The 25,392-nt window shown below is 42.9% G+C and overlaps 2 protein-coding genes across 2 annotated transcripts in view; one reads left to right on the top strand and one right to left on the bottom strand.

Annotated features, from left to right (window-relative positions):
- Window positions 1-2,873: 2,873 nt before the first annotated feature.
- On the bottom strand, window positions 2,874-18,039 carry etfb (electron transfer flavoprotein subunit beta). Its single transcript, XM_063198762.1, has 7 exons — window positions 17,888-18,039; window positions 16,098-16,256; window positions 12,748-12,906; window positions 9,477-9,539; window positions 4,916-5,074; window positions 4,421-4,635; window positions 2,874-3,156 (listed from the first exon to the last, which is right to left on the bottom strand). The coding sequence occupies exons 1-6, from the start codon at window positions 17,939-17,941 to the stop codon at window positions 4,465-4,467; spliced, it is 765 nt and encodes a 254-aa protein (XP_063054832.1). The 5' UTR covers window positions 17,942-18,039; the 3' UTR covers window positions 2,874-3,156; window positions 4,421-4,464.
- Window positions 18,040-20,546: 2,507 nt separating this feature from the next.
- LOC134448812 (upstream stimulatory factor 2) overlaps window positions 20,547-25,392 on the top strand; it is a 44,747-nt gene continuing 39,901 nt past the window's right edge. The window contains exons 1-2 of the mRNA XM_063198470.1: window positions 20,547-20,550; window positions 20,694-20,769. Coding sequence (XP_063054540.1) covers window positions 20,547-20,550; window positions 20,694-20,769 — 80 coding nt within the window. The remainder of the gene's footprint in view (window positions 20,551-20,693; window positions 20,770-25,392) is intronic.

Genomic DNA, 25,392 nt, shown 5'->3' with positions numbered 1-25,392 from the left:
GCTCAGCGTACAGGTGGAACTCACCTGTAGAAGTCACTTTTAAATGCGCACGTGCAGGCTCGCGGCTCATTAAGTGCGCTATAGCTTGCCTCTCCAGTGTCATTTTTATCCTTAGAAAAAGATCAATGTTGACTCTTTAGATTTTTGTTCATTTGTTTTTTGATCCGTTGTCTGAATTCTATTGATTTGTTGTATTTGATAGCGCGCGCTTGCCAACGGCACATAAAATAAACATATATAGGTGTGTAAAACACCTTTATGTTTATTTTAACTGTGCCGTTGGCAAGCGTTTAGCAACACTGTAAACATTTATTCTCATTCAACTACTAGGCTATTTTCCTACATGCCCCATTTAATGATCTGCTTCCTTGGACATGGAAAATGCCCCATGTAAAATTCAGGCCAAAGGCAGTAGCTCTCCTTACCGCGCTACTTAAGGTAGCAAATAATGTGATTACAAGTGCGTTTTATTTCTAATCATCGACTTCATTAACAGACACAAAAGGAATCCTCCATAGTAGGCCTAAAGCCTTCCAGACAAACACAGCAGTCTGACGAGGACATAATTAAAATGGGGGTATTTAAAACACACACGGTAGCCATATCACTGGTTATTAATCTCCATTTAACATTCTTTGCCATAAATGAAGCTCATCAACAGGGAACTAAACACTGTCGGATTAGCTGGAGTCCTCATTTCAGAAATAACATGGGCATAGCCTACATGTAGAAGTGAGTACACACAGCAGTCACAGTGGGATAACTCAACCTCTAGGAGGCTGTGAATTGAATAAAATTAGGCCTACAGTAGGCCTTCTCTTTACAGCTTTGAAGCCAATAAGCTTCCAGAAATCTGATTTCCAAATCCCAGGACCATACTACACAACACAAAACACACACACACTAAATGTAAACTTTAACAATATTACCCTTTGGCTTCTATGCTGAATGGCACACATACAGTATAATAAAAGCAAAGACAACACAAGAAATAAAGGAATAAAGGCAGTCTCTGTCCCTGGGCTGTGTGCTGTGTAGGCTACCTTACCTGAAATGTTACCCCAGGGGACGGTCTAAGGAATGTGCACTGTAATGTAATGGCCTTCACTTGGCTCATATTGACAGGCACAACAATTCATATGACAAAGGCAGATTTGAGAGGCTTATATGGTAGGGATCTTTTGAAATTTCCATCAGCCTGAATAGAACATAAAAGTAACACCACGCTCCAACATTTGGTCTGGGCTGTTTTTGGTTGTTGGTTTGTTTTTGCCATCTTTCAACTACTGTCCAAAGAAAATTATTTTTTGCCATCTACTGTCCATTCAACACCCACAGATAATTGAATTTCATTATACAAGAACTGAAGTTGATGTCCTGAGAGAAAACCAATGGAAAGTAACTAAGTAGGCCTAACTCAATCAAATTGCATTTGTATAAAGTTTTTTTTCCCTCTTTTAACTTTTACTTGAGTATGATTTAAACCAAAGTAATGCCTTTTTTATTTAATTATTATTATTCATATTGTTCTCCTTCACCTTAAATTCCCCCCAATAACAAATACAAGACGTCTGCTTGTACGACACCTTTCTGTATGTTCAAGAATCCCCATTGGATCATAGCAAATGTGCCATTAATTGAAGCCTATAGAAGACTGACCACGGCAGTACCACAGTAGTATTCTCAGATGTACAGAAGGACACAGACCTGCATTGGACCTACAATGAGCTGCATTATCCTTAAATAGGATTTGTTTTGCATTGCTGTATGAGCTTCTTAATATGCAAGCACTTCATAGCACTGCACTGTGTATAGTACAACATAGCCTTTACTTAAGTTTTTTTTACTAGTGTTTTATTATTGCTATTATTATGTCTCCTATTCCCTTCCCCTATATGTTAAATGTTAAAAGTAATATTGTTATTTATACTCTATCACTTATTGTTATTGGCTTATCACTGGTCCACCACTGTCACTCAACAACGTTAAATGCAGTTATTAATTATTACTTCACTTTACTTTACTATTATTGGTCGATCACTGTTACTTGTCCTGTCTTGCACTTTGATGTCAATCTGTAAATGTCAGTCCTGAGTATATCTATGTCCTTTCATGGTACAGAGAGAAACATAATTTAAATTTCCTTGTATGACCTGTGCATATGAAGAAACTGACAAAAGATAACTTGACGATAAAACAGTATCGATGGTAAAGCACAAGTTTGAAAAACAATACAAGTCCCTTGTGTCATTCGCTAAGCCTTGCTTTCAAAGCAGATTTTTCAACTGAGTAAAGCATACATCAGTTTACTAAAACAAGAGAGTAGTTAAGGAAAAAACAGATTTTTATTGTTATTCTGAGTATGTTTCTGTACAATCGAAGAATAGTTAGAGGCGCTTACGGTAAAAATGTTTTTTTTCCCCCACTTCTTAAACCCATCTATCATTCAGCCCTTTGCTGAGAGACACGGCCTGGTCACGACTGCCCTCTAGTACATCAAGATGCCTAACAAAGACAACATGTACACACTGCCGATAACTTAGAGAATAGTGCAGCTCCCATGGGATGAAGTTCACATACGGTACAGCGTCTCCTCAGTCCACGTTGGAAGACATGCCAAACAAATGACTAAAAGAAACATAGTATACATGGCTTATAGTGTAGGAGGTATTGCAACCTATTAGCTGATTGAGACAAATCTTAACTGGTGGGAGTTTTCAAAATATTGACTTGTTAAATACGATACATGTACGGTGAGGCACGACAAATGAGACGTGTGTGAGAGGAATTACAGGGTCGATACATGGACAACACAGTCTACTCAGGAGAGCTAAACAGCCTCGAAGTTCATCGACTCGTACACACAGCAATAGTGCATTACCTGGTATAAAAGCAGCTTTTATTTATTAACAGAGATAAAACACCCATGGCAGAGGGCAGTCAGTGGAGCAGGCAGTCTCTCAGCACCCTTTCATATCATACATCAGCTGCAGAAGGCCTTGACAGGAGGGCGGGTGGAGACTCAAGGCTTTGAGTGGCGGGTGGGTGGAGGAACACTGGCCAATGGCGGTGGGAGAGGGAGGTGGAGCCAGGCAGACTTGGGTGACATCACTCGAAACTTGCAGAGAATCTGTCCTGGTTCCAATGGCAAAAGACCTTGAAGAGAGGAGGACAAGAGAGAGGAGAGGACATAGAGCAAAGAGATTAAGTATCTAATAGTGCTGCTGAGAGAGAGACCCCTTATGTGGCCAAGTAGGAGTTTTAATAGGTACACGCAAGCCCGCCGCCATGAGGCGATTAAGGGGTATGTTGTCCCAGGCCCAGGGAGATAAGGGGCACAGAATTGAGTCCCCATTACATTGTATGTATTGGGTAGGGGGCCCTTTCAGATGAGTTTGTCCTGAGCCCAGCGAAAGCTGTCAGCGGCCCTGGGTACACGCTCCTCTTGGGCACCATTTAATGATATCACAGTGACTTGATGAGCTGAATTAAATATCAGCGGCGCTGGCCGGCGAGGACCTTGACATGGGAGGAACTCTTGCCTGACAAGCACATGCTCCTGCAGCAGCTGATTTAATTAGTTAGGAGCCTATTAGCGGCACTCGGCGTGACAAATTGAAGCACAAGAGAGGTCTACAGTACAGTACAAGACGAGTGCCTACGGTCATCTCATCTTCAGCTTTAATGACTGTACCGTATCTGTACGTACATGGCGATGTGATGGCCTTGATAAAACATGATAAAAGCTGGCGTTTTCTATGCCATCCATGTTGTGGTAAGAGTCGTGATGATGATGATAACTTTTAGGAGAAGTAGTTTTAGTTCTGCATGTACTATAGTGGCACTTTCTTAATTGGAAGAGGCTAAAGAGAGGGAAGAAAAGAGATGGAATTGACGAAAGAAGTCACATTCCAGGCAGATACTTAGCTTTGCCAAGATGCAACACAGAAAACTTCCTTGAAAGCCGTTATGATAGTCAAATAGCACTCATGCACTGCAGTGGTCTCCAAACGGCGGCCCAAACCCGGCCCAGGCATGGCAAGCATTTGGCCCACCATGAGGTTGGAAAAAATGAAAACATAGATGCGTGCTATCTGTGGCCATGCGGTTGGGCGATTTGCTTGGCCCTCAGCCTAAATTTGTACAAAATAATTTGGCCCATAGGGGAAAATAATTGGAGACCACTGATGTACTGCATATTTTAAGTGTAATATAGGCGATGCTTTGCCTTTTTGCTTTTCGTTCCTTTCTGCCAACACACAGACACTAGACAAGACTACTGATGGACAGGGACACATACGCACGTACGTACACACAAACACACACACACACACACACACACACACACACACACACACACACACACACACACACACACAAACACAAACACACACACACACACACACACACACAGCCTCACCCCTTGATGTAGAATCTCCACGCTCCACGTCTGGTCCGTGGCGTCTATATCCTGCCCGTGTCCTTGAGTTTGCTTACGAGGTCGTCCACGGTCTCCACCTTCACGCCCGCCTGCCGTGAAGGGGGGTCGTCCACTCGCACGGTCTCGATGCGCGATGTCAGGTCCACGCCAAGGTCTGAGGCGTTCATTTTGGCGATCTTCTTCTTCTTGGCTTTCTTCAGAGGGGATGGCGGAGATGGGTGCGGACAGAAACGGCATGAGGGATCAGGGACACATGGCCACAGGCAGTGTGTGTGTGTGTGTGTGTGTGTGTGTTTACCATGATGTTGGGCAGGGTGGCGTATCGCTGTGTGTGTGTGTGTGTGTGTGTGTGTGTGTGTGTGTGTGTGTGTGTGTGTGTGTGTGTGTGTTTACCATGATGTTGGGCAGGGTGGCGTTTTGCCCTAGTGTTGCCTATCGGTATGTGTGTGTGTGTAAGTGCGTAAGGTACATTACCATGATGTTGGGCAGGGTGGCGTATCGGGGTGTGTTGAGTCGCAGGTCGGCAGTGACGACAGCTGGCATGCCAATCTTGATGGTCTCCAGTCCTCCGTCGATCTCCCGCACCACCTTTATCTTACCCCCGTCAATAGTCAACTCTGACGCAAACGTCCCCTGCGGAAGAGAGAGAGGGAGAACATGGGCATCAGAAGAGGAAGACCGCCCGTAAAGAGAGCGATTCTGTGGCAAATACATGTTTTTTTAAATGTATTTTTTGGGGCTTTTTATGCCTTTATTGTAACGAACGACGTTTCGGTACTACGTAGTCCTTCATCAGGCAATCTCGAGATTGCCTGATGAAGGACTAGTACCGAAACGTCGTTCATTAAAGATGGCCTCTCAAATAATATTAATATTGCCGTGTTCCGCATTGCTATTGAATGTGTTACGCTTTGGTCCTGTTTTAAAAAACGTTGTGGTTGCTTTGTTTCAAGACGTTTTTGCAAGCTAGCAAGGTGGCTTGTGGAGAAACGAGAGGGTGTTCCGGGTCTCTGATTGGCTTACTCCTCCTGCTCTCGTGGAAATGCGTCTGATTTAGGGATGCAAATGATTAATCGACTTTAGATTAGTTGTCGAGCAAGAGGTTGCTCGATTAAAATGTATTAATCGCGATTAACCGCTAGAGGGCGCTAGAGACTGTTGAGTGGTTCTAGTTCTAGTCCTACTCAAATCATCTATGGTGCAGATTTTATCGTATTAAATCGTCATTGCAACTTCTAGAGTTCTTGTGGGACTTTTGGAGATGTGTACTTGAATCTGGTGTAAGTTATGCCAAGTCCAATGGTGTGTAAGTTGTTACAAAAAACGATTTTTCAAGACAGGCAAATGTCACTGCAAGCAGCATTTAACTGTAGGGTTAAGCTTGCTAGGTTAGCTTAGCGTGCTAAGCGAAATAGCGTAATCAAAATTGTGTGCTGTAATTTTAATCACTACACCCTGTCAGATATCAAGACTAGTATTAGCTGAACTGGGCATGAATATATATGACCATGCATGAAGAGGAGCACCATCTGTTCAATTTCAGGTGAATCCTTGCTGTAGCTGTAAGTGTTGTTGTCATAGCTCCATTCATTCTCAATGGAGCCTGTTAGCTTATTAGCTCTCCTTACACAGACACAGGAAATAACTTTGTTTTGTTCAGAAACGAACTTTGCTGACATTATGGACAACAACATTAACACTACCCAACATATAGCATTTCTTATTTTGAAGCGTATTAAATTAAAATGCTTGTGGTTGGCTGACACATATGTAGACAAGTCCTGAGTCTGATCACATTTCACTCAACGTTGTCTGTCATATAGGCAAGGCGACAGAGGGGGGGGGGGGGGGGGGGGGGGGGGGGGGGGCTACTAGTTCACTCCTGGGTGAAAGCAATGCCTCCGCAAAGGTGGTGTGGAGATGCCATAGAAACAGCTTTCTTTTCCTAATGCATAATTATAATTATATTATAATAATATAATATAACATCATACAATAAAATACAATATGGGCTTAATGATCATAATATAATTCTCATAATATAATTTAATATAACAATATACTTTTTGAACTCAGTGTTTTAACTATTTAGCTGATATTTTAAAAGGCGATTTTTAAAATTCAGGTGAAAAAACGCCGCTTATCAATTAATCGAAAGTCGATCGATAACACTATCAACTAATGATTAATGAATTAATCGATAATTTGCATCCCTAGTCTGATTGGCTCAGTCCTCCTGTTCTAGGAAAGCATGTAATGGGAAACAGAGTCGCCACTTCCCCGGGTGGTACTGCACTATAGGGGCGCCAACGGAGGCGTGCAGGCTCCATTCAGGGCTGTGCTCTTTCGACAGCAACCCCTAGGCGAGCTGCAGGCACGGAGCAACCAGAGTGGGCATGCTGTATGTATGAGGCTTTGTGCTGTGTGTGTATCTGAGAGTAGCAACCAGCTGATAGCTAAGCTAAGCTAGGTTTCGGGCCACCAGACGTTGCTTGTTTTGAAAACAAGCAGAAAAAAATGACTCGACATGTTTTAAGAAAAATGGGTCGACATAAACCTTTGTGGGTAACGCCTTCTTTCGACGTGACGCAAAACAGAAACGCTTTCGTGATTCGCTCGTTGCTCTGCATTATTTATGTCAATTGGGAAACACCGGGAAACACGGCCACGCACCGCTATGAGAGCCTTGAAAGTGAGTTTAATTTAGGGTTACCGTCCGATCTTCAAAAGGAGTGAGTAAAACTGTGTTTTATCGGAAGTTGGCCTCTAAAGAAAAACAGCTAAATGGTCAGTGTGCGGGAGTTTTTTCCAAGTTGTCTGCCGAGTGACTCATGGGCCATCTCCGACGCACCTGCCAGCTGAGGTGTGCGAAAAAAAAATCCAAGTTTAACGTATGCCTTTATTGTGACAGGAGAGCTATAGAGGGACAGGAAACCAGCAGGGAGAGAGACGGGGAAGGCCAATCGGGGAAGGCAAATCGGCTATAAAGTTGTGTCATGGCCTTGCCATGTCATGTTTGTAATAATGTGCACTGCATTTTACTTGACAACTACAAATAGATAAAATAAAATGAATTCATGCAAGCCAACCGAGATCCGACCGCCACTCGGAGAGAGACAAGCAATGGTGCCGGAGGCGAGTGAAGAGGTGCGAAGTAAATGGGAAGCAAATTTCGTTGCTAATCAACGAGTCTATTGATTTTGATTCGCCACTACAATCTGTTGACATACTTGTCAAACACTTGCCGATACTAGGCACAGATTCTGCTATTACACAAAACAACGCAACATCTTGTCATGTTCTGTTGAGCGGCAAAGAAATGCATACATGTAAATGCAAATATCACAGGTGGAAAAACACAACTCTATGCATTTATTTTCATTCTATGCTCTTTTGGGGGTTAAGTATTGGTGTCAGTACTGGGTATCGGCAAGTACAGAAATTAATGTACCGGTACTCATACTCGGACTCTTATTGGTTTTAACAAAAAGTGGTCGTGGTCGTAAAAGTTATCGTGCATCCTTAAGGACGAGGGCCCCCTTGACATGAATCATGCCGAATATTTTTTTATATTTTTTACATTTTTTATTTTCACCCCATTTCACAACCACAGTCTAGGTCTGTGAATTAGTTCCCCACTGGGGTATATAAAATATTAACGGTGACAGTAATGTTCAAAGATTTCTTAAATAATGGGAGTATTGTTTAGCTTAATTTTTGGTGCACATTAATTATTTGGTTATTCAATTCCTAATTTTGCTTTGCTATACTTTTCCTGTTAACTTTCCTCAGCCCCACTAGCAACTCCTCGCGGCCCCCACTTTGAAAATCACTGCACTAGGACGTGTCAATTAAGGACAAATGCTCCAGACAGTCCCCACAGGAAGAAAGGAAGGGGGGAGTAACAGTCAGGCCTCTCTGTCAGATCAGCATGTCAGATGGTGGAGGTCAGAAAAGAAAGAGAGAGAGAGAGAGAGAGAGAGAGAGAGAGAGAGAGAGAGAGAGAGAGAGAGACAGAGACAGAGAGAGAGAGAGAGAGAAATCACCCTTGAGACTGACCAGATTGAAAGTAGGAGCGAAGGAGTCCATAGTAAAAAAAGAATAGCCATCATTGAAGAATGGGATCAACTTGGAATCTATCTCATAGGGACGCAGATGAATTAGAAAGAGAAAGAGAGAGGGGAAAAAGAGACAGAGAGAGTGAAAAAGAAAGAGAGAGGTGAAGGCAGGGCGGGGAAAAAAAAAGAAATATCCTCTAGCACAAAAGGGATTCAAAGTCACCTCTCCATTTAGCCATTAAGAAAGCATTTGAATAGACAGGCACATCTATCCCAGAGGGCCAGCACTATCTAACAATGGGCCTGACAGTGTGCAGAGAGCTGGCCATAGCCTCTAGTGACCTCTAGTGGTCAGAATGGGGAATTCACACACGCCCACTGCCTGTCCACCAATGACTTTGGTTGACTTTGCCCTGTTTCTTTTTGGACAGCTCTGTGCCTGCCAGCCTGGAGCTAGCCACACTGAACTGGTCTCATCTAACTCTGATACACACACACACACACACACACTCCCCTAGCCATACTGTGTTGCACAGTGGAAAAGTCATCAACTTTCCATGGAATGCCTTTTAAGATGACTACATCAAGTATATAGTCAAAACAAAACGGTTCTCACACACACACACACACACACACACACACACACACACACACACACACACACACACACACACACACACACACACACACACACACACACACACTGGAAAAGTCATAAACTTTCCATGGAATGCCTTTTAAGATGACTACATCAAGTATATAGTCAAAACAAAACGGTCAACACACACACGAGGTGGTCGATATCAGGCTGAATGTAATAAGAAAACACTGTCTTGCACACATAATGCGTTGTCCAAGAGGGCTCTCTGGGGCAGTGACGTGAAGTCAGAGTGGAACAAAGGTCACAGCAGCATAAGATAAGGCAGCAGTGTAGTGCAGTGACACACACACACACACACGCACACGCACACACTGACCTGCGGCCAATCCAACAGGGCTGCCGTCATCTGACCTGTCTGGTTGCAGTCATCGTCGATCGCCTGTTGGTCAACACACAAACAACAAACACAGCATAAATATACAAATAACACCACAGGTCATTCTCGTTTGAAATGTGTATTTATTTACATGATGGTATTATGTATCTAAACATGATTTAAAAGTACATAAAGAGGAAATTTACAGAACAGACATGTGAAAAAAAAAACTTGTCTGGGATGTGGAGCGGTCTCCTATAGGGCTTTCAGGCCGACCAGGCCGGAGCCGGTGCCCGCACCAGTTACGTTCGGCACTAAAGTGCTTATCTGCGAACCCCCCGTGTTCATACCGGGCTCTGAACTTTTTCCGCATGTGACTGTGTTACCCGGATGAACCTGCTGACGGCCACGGTGTCATCAAGGTTCGTGGAGAAAAACCTAGTATTTTGCGGTTCGCAGTGCGAACCAACTTTCCGGTTCGCGAGCGCAAATATCTGTGGCGTGAACACGACAGCCAGTTCATGATTAGGTGCGGGAACAGGCTCCAGCACGGTTCTCAGTTGGCCTGAACACGCTACTTGAGACAGCAAGAATAAGCACATTGCTTGCAGCCTTCAAGAACCAAGTAAAGACTCTCCTCTTTCGTGACTACTACACTAATGGTTGAGCTGCCCTAGCCCCAGGCCAGACTCTTGACATTATGTGTGTACTCAACTTTACTTAAAAAATAACTAACTAACCCTTATTTGCATCTGCATTTGTTGTTCTGTATATTTTCTATGCACTTTGTATCTAATAGTGATGTTGGCTATGATAACGTTCTCGTTTGTAAGTCACTTTGGTTATAAAGAGTCTGCCACACATCCAATGAGTGCCTTTGGTCTGAGAAAATCTTCTCTCATTCTCTGGAAAATCACCATCTTCTATCAAAGAGCACCCAAGGCTAAAGCACAGCCAACACATATTTTTGTGTTATGGATGAAGCACATTGTCCTTTTCTAAACCAAACCAACAACACAAACATGGGCTGCGAAGCAAACAAGCACTTGGCAGAGGCAAAGGAAGAGCACTGGCAGAGCAAGTTTACTGCAATCACTCCCACACACACAGTTACAAAATACTTGTAAATCGCTCTCGCTCTCACACACACATACACACAATCTCTCTCGTGTGCATGCACACTGCCTGTTCCTCTCCCTCTCTCACACACACACACAGACACACACACAGACACACACACCTTGTAAATCTCTCTTTAAGGGAGGCGTTGGTGTAAAGTGGGAGCTCCTGAGTGCTGGAGTGGGGAGCTTGTGAGTTTGGGAGGGGAGGGAGAGATTAATGATCCTCATCAGGCCAATGAGGACCTCCTCTTCTCCCCAGTGGACATTAGCATAATCCCCATAAGCCTGCTGCTTAATAAGCCTCCAATACCACCACAGCACACCGCACTGCACTCCACTCACAGCCAGACAGATGCTGAGAGCCTGTGATAGTGCAGGGGAGAGAGAGAGAGAGAGAGAGAGAGAGAGAGAGAGAGAGAGAGAGGGAGGAAAGAGACGAGAGGGAGGAGAGAGAGAGAGAGAGAGAGAGAGAGAGAGAGAGAGAGAGAGAGAGAGAGAGGGGGAGGAAAGAGGGAGAGTAAGACAGGGAGTGTGAGTGAGTGCACAAGCTAGGGAGTGTGAGAGAGAGAGAGAATGATAGTGCAGGAGGTGTAGTAGAGAGATATGGAGAGAGAGAGAGAGAGAGAGAGAGAGAGAGAGAGAGAGAGAGAGAGAGAGAGAGAGAGAGAGAGAAAGAGAGAAAGAAAGAGGGAGGAAAGAGGGAGAGTAAGACAGGGAGTGTGAGTGAGTGCACAAGCTAGGGAGTGAGAGAGAGAGAATGATAGTGCAGGAGGTGTAGTAGAGAGATATGGAGAGAGAGAGAGAAAGAAAGAGAGAAAGAAAGAAAGAAAGAAAGAAAGAAAGAAAGAAAGAAAGAAAGAAAGAAAGAAAGAAAGAAAGAAAGAAAGAAAGAGAGAGAGAGAGAGAGAGAGAGAGAGAGAGAGACAGAGAGAGAGACAGAGACAGAGAGAGAGACAGAGGAGACTCCAAAGAAAAAAAAAGAGAGGCGAAAGGTTCACTCCAGGACAGGAAGAGAGTGTGAAAGTGAAGGGGGCAGCTGAGACAGGAGCATTTCTAACAGCAGCACTGTTTACAGGCTTCTGCCCAAGCTCGACGCAAACACTGCTTTTGGATTTATTTGGGACGGCTGAACACATCGTTCAAGTTGTCTTTTTTAATGCATTCAACAGCATTCATACTGCTGGCTAAACTGCTCCGACTGTGGTGCTGTATGCACTTCTAGTCCACTCCCGAGTGGGCACAGGCAAAGCTAAAGCCTTTGTTTTTGTCTTTTGAATAGTGTTTGTCATTAATCGACTTTTCATTTTTTTTCACAGAAGTGTTGCAAGGGCCTGCCCAGGCTACAGGCAGATGCTGCTGCTGGGATATCGGCAATGGATGGATGAACGAATAAACAATAATAATGAGGGAAAAAAAGCAAAAAAACAAACAAAACAAACAGAAGCAATGCAATAAAAGTAAATAACTTGCTTCTAGTTATCTGAAACATCTTGTGCTCGGGGCACGCAGCTGTTGTGTGCAGATATCTGCCTATGATGTGAGATGTGAGACGCTAGAAACACACATGACTAAAAATGGCTTGTTGATGTCCGTGCTATTGCTGCCTTCAGTGTCTTGTTGATATGGCTTACCCATGTAGCTGAGCCATAAAGCCAGCCCAAATACCCTAAAGGAGAATCCCTTGGGGTTAGGGCTATGTTAGCAGGCTAATGGTAGCATATTTTGACAGAGCAGTCCATTTCAAGTTTTCAAGGGAGTATTCCAAGAACCTGGCTCAGTAGTAAACCACTTGTTGAGGTAGTGGGAAATCATCTCATAAAACGGCATGGAGTCCTTTTCTTACTACAACAACACATGCCTATAAGCATGTTTCTGTATGTTCCTGTTCCTGTATGTTAACCCATTTTAGCCTAAGGTACCTGCAAAAAACGCAAGCTGAATGCCTTAGCCCTTTTTGGAAAAAGAAGCCCTCTGCCTACTAAAACCTAAATATCTCATCCATCGAAGCACATAAAAACATGAAACGTTTGGTGTGTGTATGTGTGTGTGTGTGTGTGTTACTGCTGCTTGTGGCAGCTAGTAAGAGTGTGCTGTTGTAAGAGTAAGAGTTGCAGTAAGAGTGCAGCTAGTAAGAGTGTGTTGCTGCCCACCTGTTTGCCGAGGATGACGAGCTGTGCCTCCTCCTTCTTGGCCAGGGCGGCCATGATCTTGGAGACCTGCAGGGGTCCCAGCGTCTCGTAGTCCTTGCCGGACACCTCCACATGGATGCCTCTGTCTGCTCCCATCGCCAGCGCCGTGCGAATGGTCTCCTGCATACACAAATACCAAAGAAGAAGTGGGTAGGCATTACATTAGATCACTGTAGTAGAGTCGAGGGGCTCGGCAAACAATTGAACCTGAAGCGCTCGATCAGGGAGAGTGACCAACATAAGCTCATGTTAAGAAAAATGTGTACAAAGTGAATAACTTCTGCCGCTTTTCCACGCCTTCAACACCGGCTATCTGTCCGTAGAGTTAAGAGTTTCCCTGCCCTGTCAGAACTTCTCCCTGGCACACCACTCTGGGGCTACGACCGCTACAACAAAAGAGCCAGGCTTGTTGCCATGACAGCAAGAGTGTACCCACAACCTTGTGACTGTGAACGAGGTCGCTCTGCGGCACTACCTTCAACATCAGGATGCGTATCCGTATGCTTCACACATTCAGGGCATCTCATGTACCAAGCACAGATTCCATTCATTGTGGTTCAAGTACAAGATTTAAACACAAGCTGTATAGAGTACTGGTAAGATGCACATACATAAGCAGGACTTTGATGCCATCCTGTGAACAGTATAAAAACATTGCATGAAAACAGAGATGTGCAGACTACAAAGGCATCCTGTTTAGAAAGAGCAAGATAGCTGCAACTGCTGCTTGGTGAAAGACAAACAGCTGAAAACAAAGCTGTCCAGACAACAGTTGGTGTCTTCCCACACAAACAAAACCGAAAAAAAAAAAACCAAAGACATCTGATATAACAGTTCTCCAAACAATAACACAACAAATGTCACTTTCAGTATATCATATCGGCAGATTCTGCTTTTGGTTTGGTTTTCCAACCTCCATCCAGGACAGCTGTGATTGGACATGAAAACTATTTGAAGTGAAAGATGGGGGTAGAATCAGGTATTAATGACCTTAAGCTAAGGTCACCACACAGCACACCAGATTAGGGTGGGAGCAGCACGTTTGCTTTGAACTTTTTTAACTTTCAGTTCTGACCACCAGTGAGTCTCGGCCTGCTGCTTCAATATGGCCGATCCTATCCATCATGGAGGCTAGAGGTTGGCAATTGAGGAGAACAAGAGGAGGAGGAGGCGGTGAAAGGCCGGCTCCCCTCAAAGCCCCACAGTTTGGAAAACGGAGCCAATTTTTCCACCTCTTGTCTTTTTTAGGGAGGTGGAAAGACCAAAAGAAAATTAGTTTTTATGATGGATGCTCTTATGAACCCCTGAGTCAGCAAGATTCGGGTAGCCTCTGTGACGGCCCCTTTTTGGCTCTGAGAGGGAACGACAGAGTGCACACACACACACACACACACACACACACACACGCACGCACGCACACGCACACGCGCACGCGCACAGGACACGCGCACGCACACGCGCACGCGCACGCGCACGCGCACACACACACACACACACACACACACACACACACACACACACACACACACACCACACACACACACACACACACGCACACACACACCCCACACACACCCACACACACACACACACACACACACACACACACGCACGCACGCACACGCACACAGTGTCCAAGGGACAGGCAGGGACTTTGAAACATGATGCAGGCCTAAAAATGAAATGATGCAGCAACACTAGAAAAGTGAAGAAATCACTTGCCTATTAAGCCTCTTAAGCACCATGTTGATTCGAATTTCTTCTAGTTTTCCGAAAAAAAATAATTCATACACACACACAGACGGGTCAAAGATGTCCAACATGACACTGTCCTTCAGTGCTAACAGATGCTTTTGCTTACTGTAACTGTGAAAAACATGAAATTTCAAAACATTTTTTTGAAAAGTGAATGCATGAAAGCCAAGCCAAAAAAATAATTTAAAAAAAATCTCTTTTTTTGCATTTACAGTAAGCAAAAGTATCCGTTGCACTGAAGGACATGTTGGACGTCTTTGACCCACACACACACACACACACACACACACACACACACACACACACACACACACACACACACACACACACACACACACACACACACACACACACACACACACACACACTATTTATGCTGAGTTTAATCACTAATGAAACCAAAGACCCAGAAGTTTTAAGTTTTAGTGTCCCTGATGGGTGAAAAGAAGGCCTGCACAGACTGTGCCACAGTAGTGATTAGTAGGGCTGGGAATCAATCCAAATTTCCTGCATCGATTCGATTCCAATCCAGAAGGTCACGATCCGATTCGATTCACGATCCGATTCAATTCGATTCGATATCGATCTTCTTTATTGCTGGGTTGTCACTTTAACCCATTTATGTCTAGAATTCTAAGACCGGCCGTATTAACCAAAATATCTCAGCATTAGACACCCACACAAACATGACATACCTTGGTATGAGAGAAACAAGCAGGAAACTTGGTATGAGAGAGAAAGGTGGGAGAAGACTGGCACTATTTACTTGAACAGGTTGTGTATATTTGTGCATGTAGCCTACATTAATGTGAAAGAGAGCTACAGGATGTGGTTGAGAAAATAGCACCTATAATCATCAGCAAAAGATGTGAATCGATATCGCAATTTTCAATCATGAATCGATGTTGGATGGCAGATCGATCTTTTGAACCCAGCCCTAGTCATTTCCTTACAACTTGGCTAAGGCAGTGGAGTGGCAGATGGTGAAATAATGATGATGATGATGATGGTTTCTTTTGACTGCTGAACTTTATGTAATACTGTATGTAAAAATACACATCCTGGTTTAGACACCATTCAGTCATACTCAAGGCCCAAATGTCACAGACACGAGTTATGTTGATAACACGATCAACATTGAGCTTACAATGATGGAACACCATTGTTGTCAGCGACACAACTGCAGTGTCTATTTCAAGACTGGCTGACTCAGCAAAATTTGATATCTAGTGCAGACTTCCAGGGAAAGGTAAGCTGAAGTCTAATATCATTTCACTGACATGCACGATATGACGGCTTATGGGATGCACTTCCTATGCCATGCATGGTTAGGGCACTCATCTCTCTCTCTCTCTCTCTCTCTCTCTCTCTCTCTCTCTCTCTCTCTCTCTCTCTCTCTCTCTCTCTCTCTCTCTCTCTCTCTCTCTCTCTCTCTCTCTCTCTCTCTCTCTCTCTCTCTCTCAAACTGTTCTGTCACTAATGAAGTCTAAAAGACAAAGAAAAAGTATCTTTAAAAGAAGGTGAATTTCCCTGGTGAGTTTGCCCATGTGACTGACCTGGACCTGTGTCGGGCCGCAGCTGACGGCCACCACCTCCTTGATGAGCTTCTTCTCCTTCAGCTTGACGGCCTCCTCCACGGCGATCTCGCAGAAGGGGTTCATGGAGTGCTTCACGCCATCCGTCACCACGCCGCTGTGGTCCGGTCTCACGCGGATCTGACACAGGGAGGAAAAAGAACATCAAATAGTTTGCTTATGGTGTGCGTGTGCGTGTGAGAGAGCGAAAGAAAGAGACAGAGACAAAGACAAAGAGAGGCTAATGTGATAGGATCAGAATAGGAAAACACATAAAAACATTTAATTGTTTGCTTGTTTATGGAGTGTGTGTCTGTGCGTGTGTGTGTGGAGAGAGATACAGATACAAACACAAAGAGAGGCTAATGGGATAGGATCCCAATAGGAGAAAACATAAAGACACACTACTACATCATCTAGTTCTCAGTTCTCATAATACATTGGTAGCTAGCTCAATCAATCAATCAATCAATCCTAACTAACAGTATTGGCCAGGCGATGAAGACACAGGGTTTGGGGATTATCTGGAGCAACCACGCTGATTGTGTTTTTCTAAGTCGAACTCTACAGGTCCAATACCTGATAACTAGTCCATGAGATTATTCATCACAATAGAATGCTGGCCATTATATAAACGTTTCCTCTCTATCACATACTAGTGGCTCAAAAGTATGCTATGTGACAGGTGACAGGTTTCCTCCAACCTCCGTTGCTGGCCAGGTGGGCGGATAAGGGCATTTGGTGACAACTGACTGGGTCGATTCTAGCCACCACACAGGTCTTAGCCAGCTGGGAGGGGAGCAGACGAGTCATATCTGGCCATACCCGGGAACAGCTGGAACTATTTTAGGTGGTCAACAAACATGCGGTGATAGTAGTGCAGTCAGCGGCGTGTAGTTAGCTATCTAACTGGCTGGCTAGTGGCTACCACGCAAGAATACAATCATGACATTATAGACGTGTATTGTAGATGTAATTAATTAGGAGCCCGTTTGTCGAGATGTGCAAACATGACACAGAAGCCAAGGCACATAGCAGATTAGATTATTATTTTGTTCGTGTGCCCCCAGAGACACTACACCAAACGAACTGAATGACACTTGTCAAATCTATATCACACTGGCCCTTACACACGTATGTCTCATTGTTTTGACATAGCATCATTAAAACTTCTTGATCAATAAAGTAGCCCATTTTCACCCAGTTGCCCTGTGATTGATATTTCATGCAATATTGAGGTACTTTAGGGTCTTCACTAATGTTATGTCAGGTCAGCTAACCACGTTAGCAAGCTTGCTGACGTTGACGTTACTCGCCTGGATATCATGAATGAAACGTCCATTGAAACAGCTGCTGGTAGCTAGAGCAGTGTTTATATGTCGTGTGTTACACGTTGCTAGTAACTTAAACAAGACAACATATTTCCAATTTACTAATAACACAATTTTAACAAGCTTTTAAACACATAACGCTGTTTAGACACGTTGACCTTCATGTGACACCCCATGCACTTGGCGAACCCTCGAGTACTCTGTGAGCAATGCTAACAATCCAGCTAATACAAGCAGAGACGGTGGTAGCTGCTACTGAAATTACTTATGAAACGAAAATGTGAGGTCTGTCGGTTCGGTTGCTAAAGCTAGCCGTGAAGGTGCTAGCAACAACTTGTCAGTAGGTTACAACACCAGAGGGCGTTTGAAGTTTGACGTTAGTCAAAACCACCAGTGTCAAATATTTGATGTATGTGTTTTGCATGAAAGGCAGCAATGTACCTTCACAGCATAGTCAATGACCCGCTTTACTCCAACAAGCACCCGAGCAGACATTGTTGTTGAGCCCCGGTTCTGCTAACGTTGCTAGGCAGGCTCCTGCAGTCCGAGTCCTCCCAGCTAGGAACACCACAGCGCGCACAGGACTCAAGGAAGGTGAGCATGGGGGTGACGTAGGGGGCGGTGCTTAGTGGTGCCGCCTGCTAAATTAGCCAATGACAATCTTTTTAACTTCTCCAGTGTCAAATAAATGTTGACAGGGAGCCAATGGCAGGATGCGATAAAGTGCTCTTGTTCCTATCGACCAGAAGTATTTTGTTCCCATGTGAAGCAATGCCCGAACTAGAACAAAGGTCGCTCTTTTTTAAATCTTGGTGGGTCAGTGTGTGTGTGTGTGTGTGTGTGTGTGTGTGTGTGTGTGTGTGTGAGACTTATTATGCATGTCTCATAACATAACAATGTCATCAGATACAGTGGAGAAATATTACCAATAAAGAAAGCCAGTCACAGATGACAGAGAAAATATGATGCACTGACATACACATAGGCCTATGCCATAGTTATTTTATACCAGTCATACTGATTCTGTATCATCCATGCAGTTGAAACAAAGGAAGGCGGAGGACAAATTTTGCGACAAATGTACATAACAGTGTCATAATTAACTAGGATAGCGTCTACCAACTGTACTCAACACGGGACATAAATTATATTGCATGTTGTCACGATTCACACATTTTTCACTTTTGGCGAAGGGGTCCCCTGGCAGGTATAACGCTTCACATGCCTGAAGACTGTGACAGTATTTGGAGTTGAGTGCACATCCTCTCAAAAGACATAAAGCAGCAGTGGTTCTAGCCATTTTGGGGCCCTAGGCAAAATATAGACATGCGGACCCTTTGAATCAGTTTTGCTGGTATTTACCATGGCAGGCCTGACTATTCGGGGCCCCATACAGAGGGCAGACTTTGGTGGGGCCCTAGGCAATTGCCAAATCTGCCTATTGTTTAAACCGGCTCTGCATAAAGCAACCAATACAACACACAGACGGGACCAGACAGGACAAAACATATGGACGGTGAAGGCCTGCAATCTATCTGATGACCACTTCAGAGGCAATGGAAGAGAGCCTGTGTTTGTCAGTCAGTCATCCTTTGATCAGCCCTGTCTGATATAGAGCCAGCTAATTTCATGCTCACAGAAATTATAGGTCTATGTTATATTTACCTGACTTGTTGATCTGTAGGTTATGTAATTTGTTAGGATCAGATAAATGCATGTCTGTGTATGATCTAACCAGATTAAGCCATTAATGCCTATAGCACCTGCCAAAAACGCCTGCTGAATGCCTAGCCCTTGTTGGGAAAATTGCCCTCAGCCTATAAAAACCTAAATATCTTAGCCTCTGATGCACATAAAAACGTGACATAAGTTGCATTGAAACCCTAAGACCCTAATATTGCATTAGAATGTGTTCATTCAGCTGTAACATACCCAGTTTTTTTATTTAAAAAAGATAAAATCTCAAGAGCCTGAATGCAGCGTATATGTGTCTCCAGGCACCAAAGGTCAAACAACATACTAGTCATCAGGCTAAAATGGGTTTAAAAAAAGAACCAAGCAAAAGCCTCTGTTATTACTCATGTATTAAACATGAAAAGAAGTAAGGTCCGCATACTGTTGCTGCTCCCGGGAGCTTAATCGTATTTAAGTCAGGCACCTGTTTTATCTGGATGTGCGCGCTCTCCAAAACGCTACATTACTCATGTATTAGTCTTCACAATCTAGCATGTAAAAGCATATTCACATCCTGAATAGCAAGGAGAAGAGACCCCTGCGGTAATGAACCCCACGAAGACAACTATTTCACTTATTATTGCCATTATATGGTTTTCTACAGGCCTACAACAAAACTAAAAAGGCAAGACTACTGAGAGGTGCACTTATCAAGGGTATCAAGTGATTATCACAGTTTCTGAGCATTCTAATCCCCTACTCCACTACAAAGGACAGGAATCCTTGTGTCAAAGGACAGATACAGGCATTATTTCCTGCCATTATGGCACTGTACTAGTCGTTCCCAAACTATTTAAGCAAGGACTCACTTTTGGACTTAACCTATGGTATTTCCAGTTTTTTTTTTTGCAATGTCCCCTTTTGTCCACGAGCTCCCCTAGGGGTCCTGACCCCTAATTTGGGAACCACTGCACTGTGGCCTGTCTGTGTTCAGTATTGTAGTATACTATTTGTAAGTTGAAATTTTGTCTCGTTGCATTTGATATTGAATATTCTCCTATTAGCCTGATACCTTTAATCATTAGTAAATGTCTCGATGTTTGCCCGACCGGACTATTTGTTTTCCCACCTGCCGATCCTCATTGAAGGGTTATTCCATCGTTCTGCCTATTAAGTAGTAGTAAGTAGTAGTAGAAAGTAATCAAAGGCCTATTGTAAATAATGTTAATTATTATAATTAATCGATTCTATTATTACATCACCATAATACATTATTTGTATATATGTCAGCATTATTACTGTCTTATTCTTTATCGGATGATGTTTTGCTTATAATATTTGTATCGTCCTGTAGGGCTCTATCTAATCATCGTTGAGTAAACCCACAAAATCTACCAACCAGGAGTGTATTTCAGGGGCAGTCATCATGGGTAAGTGGTGGGGCAGTCATGAGTAAGTGGTCGTTAGAGCATCAGACTTGTAGCCCAAAGGTTGCCGGTTCGACCCCCCACCCACCAGCTTGGTGGGGGGAGTAATTAACAAGTGCTCTGCCCCATCCTCCTCCATGACGCAGGTGACCTGAGCATGGTACCATCTCGCCTCACTGCTCTTTCGGGCGCCACTGGGATCTGCCTCTTTGGCTTGCATGGGTGAGGCATAAATGCAATTCCGTTGTGTGTAGTGTGCACTTGTGTGCTGTGTCTCAATGACAATGGGAGTTGGAGATTCCCAGTTGGGCTTTCACTTTCTTCACAATTTGGTATTAAAACAACAGATTACACTTGGTAACAGGAAACAGCATCATAGATTCCCAGGACAAAGTCAGCCAGGGAATAATTAACCCTGGGAAATAAAAATACAACTTGACGGTGAGTCCCAGCTAGAACTATTCCACAACACCAACATAGCCTACATTACAGAGTAGACCACTCCAGTGACACACCAAAACACATGGATCCACCACTCATAACTTCATCCATGCATTCCTCAAAGTAGACTCTACCGTGCGTGCAAACGTCAAATACAGCGCTGTACAAAATGGAACAGAACTGTGGTGGTGGCAGGACTGACTTGAGTTGCTTGGACGAATAAAAGTTTGAAAACGCACGTACACACGTATTAAAAGGATTAAAAGGATGCAAATTGTATGCCCCAACCAACCTCGGTTTAAAAATACTTAATAGAAACGTTGCGGATTGTAGTTAAGGTGCCGCAGCAAGTCTGCTGCCACTGTGTTGACATCCATTTTCAACTGAGCACGCGCTTTATGCCTCACGTGTTCTGGACTGTCTCTCTCACATGACCCGAGTGTTTGTTCCCGTGATCAGCACTTCCATCTCTCTCTCTCTCTCTCTCTCTCTCTCTCTCTCTCTCTCTCTCTCTCTCTCTCTCTCTCTCTCTCTCTCTCTCTCTCTCTCTCTCTCTCTCTCTCTCTCTCTCTCTCTCTCTCTCTCTCTCTCTCTCTCTCTCTCTCTCTCTCTCTCTCTCTCTCTCTCTCTCTCTCTCTCTCTCTCTCTCTCTAGTAGCTGACTGTATATCGCCGTTTAACTGATGGAAATGCTCGAACATGGTAAACCTGTCAAGGTAAACTTCTTTACAGCTACGTTCGGCTGTGCACGTAGTCTAGCTTCAGGCGGCGGAACAATCTAAACCAATTGCTGAAGACCTGAAGTGAACTTGCAACTTGGTAACTATTTACATTTTATTCACCGAAAGTGTTTGTAGTTATGAAGTAGGCAGATTATAAAGGGGTTAGTCGACTTACACCTGATATAGGTTTGGTGTTAGCAGGGAAAGCTAGCTCAGTTGCACTAGTTCACAGATTTGTTTTGTTACAGTTACAGTGTTATATAATTGGGATACCATCTAATGTATTGCTGTTTAGGAATATGACAGTTTGCACAATACTTAATATTTGAAATATTCAGCGCGATTGCTAAGCAAGCATATCTGCATTGACTTTGCAATATTTGATAAGGAGTAGCACAGCACTTTCTCTGGTGGGCGGCAACTGCTTTCCTCAGTTCAGAAGTTTGTTGTCAGTGTGTCACTCATGATAAAACCTTTTACAGATCAGCACTACATAAACAAGACGTGGTGATTATTTTCACAGACACTTGAGCACGTATCTCTCCTTTGATGATGCCACATGCTTACATGTAGACTTTACAGTGACTTGACTGGTATTTTTTAAAAGCATTGAAATTATTGTGGAAGAATATTGGCAATGCTGCAGTCTGAGTTTGTCTGTCTACATGTTGTAATGTAAAACAAGAGGAAGAGGTGCAAATATCTGAAGGTATGTTTGCTGCCAAGAGTATTGTGAACAACTGCAATATGCAATGCAATTGTCCCACTCCCATTACATTCCCTCTCTATGGAGCCACTTTCGTTTAGTGTAGTCTCATTAGGTGCATTTGTTTTTGTTTTTAGGGTCCTACCATTCCTTCATGATGTGACTTTTCACATAAACGAGCAGTGTGCTGGTATAACACTAATACAGTCTCAAAATATCTTTTTTATTGTATTTTTTTCCCAGCTGAGGACAGGAGTGGAGGGTCACAGACTGCAGTTACCATTGCAAACGTGCGCCAGACTCCCACATTCACTGACCAAAACACTGACCAACACTGACCAGTACCACTTTCGCCCAGAGACCACCTGCGGGCAGGTATGCTGATACACCAGGCAACTTTTGGGCAACAACACTATAACGTTTTATTGCAGGGGTTCTCCAAGGGCCATGCTGTGAACTCAGACCAGGATTCCCCCCTGGACTTTACTCCTATATTTAAGGTGGCCACCTTTACAACAGACCCCATGAAAATATAACTTAATTGTATTGCTAATGTAGTTTCCAACATTTCTTTACAAAATGTCATATTTCATGTGAAACTGTGTAACATTAAAATGATGTCGGGGGGACGGATATGAATGCTTAATATTTGAAATATTCAGCGCGATTGCTAAGCAAGCATATCTGCCTTGACTTTGCAATATTTGATAAGGAGTAGCACAGCACTTTCTCTGGTGGGCGGCAACTGCTTTCCTCAGTTCAGAAGTTTGTTGTCAGTGTTTCATGATAAAACCTTTTAGAGATCAGCACTAAATAAACAAGACGTGGTGATTATTTTCACAGACACTTGAGCACGTATCTCTCCTTTGATGATGCCACATACTTGCATGTAGACTTTACAGTGACTTGACTGGTATTTTTTAAAAGCATTGAAATTATTGTGAAAGAATATTGGCAATGCTACAGTCTGAGTTTGTCTGTCAATTTGTCTGTCAGTTGTCTGTTAGCAGAATGCCAATGACCAAGTCTTAGTGCATTACTAAAGGCCCTGTGTCCATGTCATAGCTGTGTAGTACTATGGTAGTTAACTTTTCAATGACTAAATTACAGCATGTCATTGGAGGTGCGGCGTACATTAAGGGGCTACGAGGTAGATCATCTAATAGAAGAGCCTTGACTTCAGGACTCCAGGCTCTTCTATTAGATGATTTACCTCATAACTTACTAATATAACTAACTTGATTTACTCCTGAACCAGCTATATAGTATAGGAGTGATTCTATGATTCGCCTACGCTTTTGGCAAAAGCAAAATGTAAATTATCAGTATTTTTTTTTCAACTAAATGACCTAGATGTTTACATAGTGTAGGTTCTTACTGTCGTAATTGGAACTTAAGCTTGACGCTCGTCAGACTCCCTTGTATCGAAAACACTTCAAAAATAAATCCACGAGTCCACTTCTTGATTTTAACTGTTTATATGAAAACTTAACGCAACATTACAAAAACATAAAATCTATCCACAAAATGAAATCTTTTTAAAGTCCAAAAGGAGAGCCTGAGGGCGAGGTCAAAAAACTATTGCGCTCCAATCTTCTTCTGCTTCCTAATGACCACGCTCCACTGGCATGCCCTGGCATGAAGATGAATCTCCTCCAAAGGCTGGTTTTTAGATGTCACAATAAAAGTCATATCTTACTCAAAAAATATCAATAAACTGTACATATGTAAATAACATTTTTAAATCTTTTTAAATCCTTTAGAATCATGAAATTACAAACAATATTTATCTTAATTATGAATTTGCATCTTTTAGAATAAAAAATATTCTAACTAAAATAAACTGCATTTAGGCTCCTACACATAGTGTATATATTTAAGTTTCCAAACAAACAAATTGCCAAGCTTAATCTTAAATAATTTGATAAATACTCAAATGAAAGCGAACATTTGCTTGATTATTTTGTCAACAGTGTTATGGACAAATACTATGTCATTTCAAACATATATAAAAATACTACAGAGTTGAAACAACATACGTTTGAAAGTGCTTATGTCCCTTAACAATAATGTTGTCATTAATCTGTGCAACTGATATAGAAAATGTGATTGTTGAGCTTCATAAGTAGGATTTTATTATTCACTGTGATACAGACTGACACATTTTTCATTATAAATCCCTGTAACGTCTGATTTGAATTTAGTCACCCTCCTTACACAAGACTTCCTTCTCCAGAGATAATCCATTCCCTAGTGTCTGTTCATAGGATTTTTCCAACACATAAGGGATCAATAGCACAAAAACACTTTCAAAACAGTCAACCGTGTTACTCAACTGTGTTACGGTCAACAGTGCAGGGGAACGAGTCGGCACTTTTTTAGGAGAAAAAACAGAGCAGACAAACCCATCTCCCTAGAACACAAATTATTTTGTTTGTTTGTCTGTCAATATGGAGGTAAATTGGCAAAAACATACTACTCCTCAACTGTCATAGCTAATTGTAACACCATTGACGGTAACACGGCTTGACATTGCAGCCATTTTTATGGTGTTGTGCTAACTGAGGACCTCAGAAGTTCCACCACAACACCTTAATCAATTAATGTATTTGTATGCTTTATCTGTGTTTTTCTACATGTGATTTCTAATTCAGATTCTTATGAATATGTTGATAACACAGTTGACAGGCAATTTTCCCGCTATGAGAACATGAAAAAGAATGGATTAAATTATGGAAGGATGGAGCTCAAAACTTACCAAAAAGTCTTCCCATATCCTGCCAAAGAGGTTATGACATCACGTGATGTTATTCGTATGGCCTAAGACCAAACCATTACTGATTTATGGAGGGGGTTTCAGACCGTGACATGGTTAACACAGTTTTCGTGGACACACACAAAATGGCAAATTTCATGTATAATGGAAAGGACAGTGGTCTTTCCGACAGTTTTGTCATATTGTGATGATTACTGTGAA

The sequence above is a fragment of the Engraulis encrasicolus genome, chromosome 5, assembly GCF_034702125.1.
Source record: "Engraulis encrasicolus isolate BLACKSEA-1 chromosome 5, IST_EnEncr_1.0, whole genome shotgun sequence".
NCBI lineage: Eukaryota > Metazoa > Chordata > Actinopteri > Clupeiformes > Engraulidae > Engraulis > Engraulis encrasicolus.
This window is presented reverse-complemented; position numbering and strand designations above follow the sequence as displayed.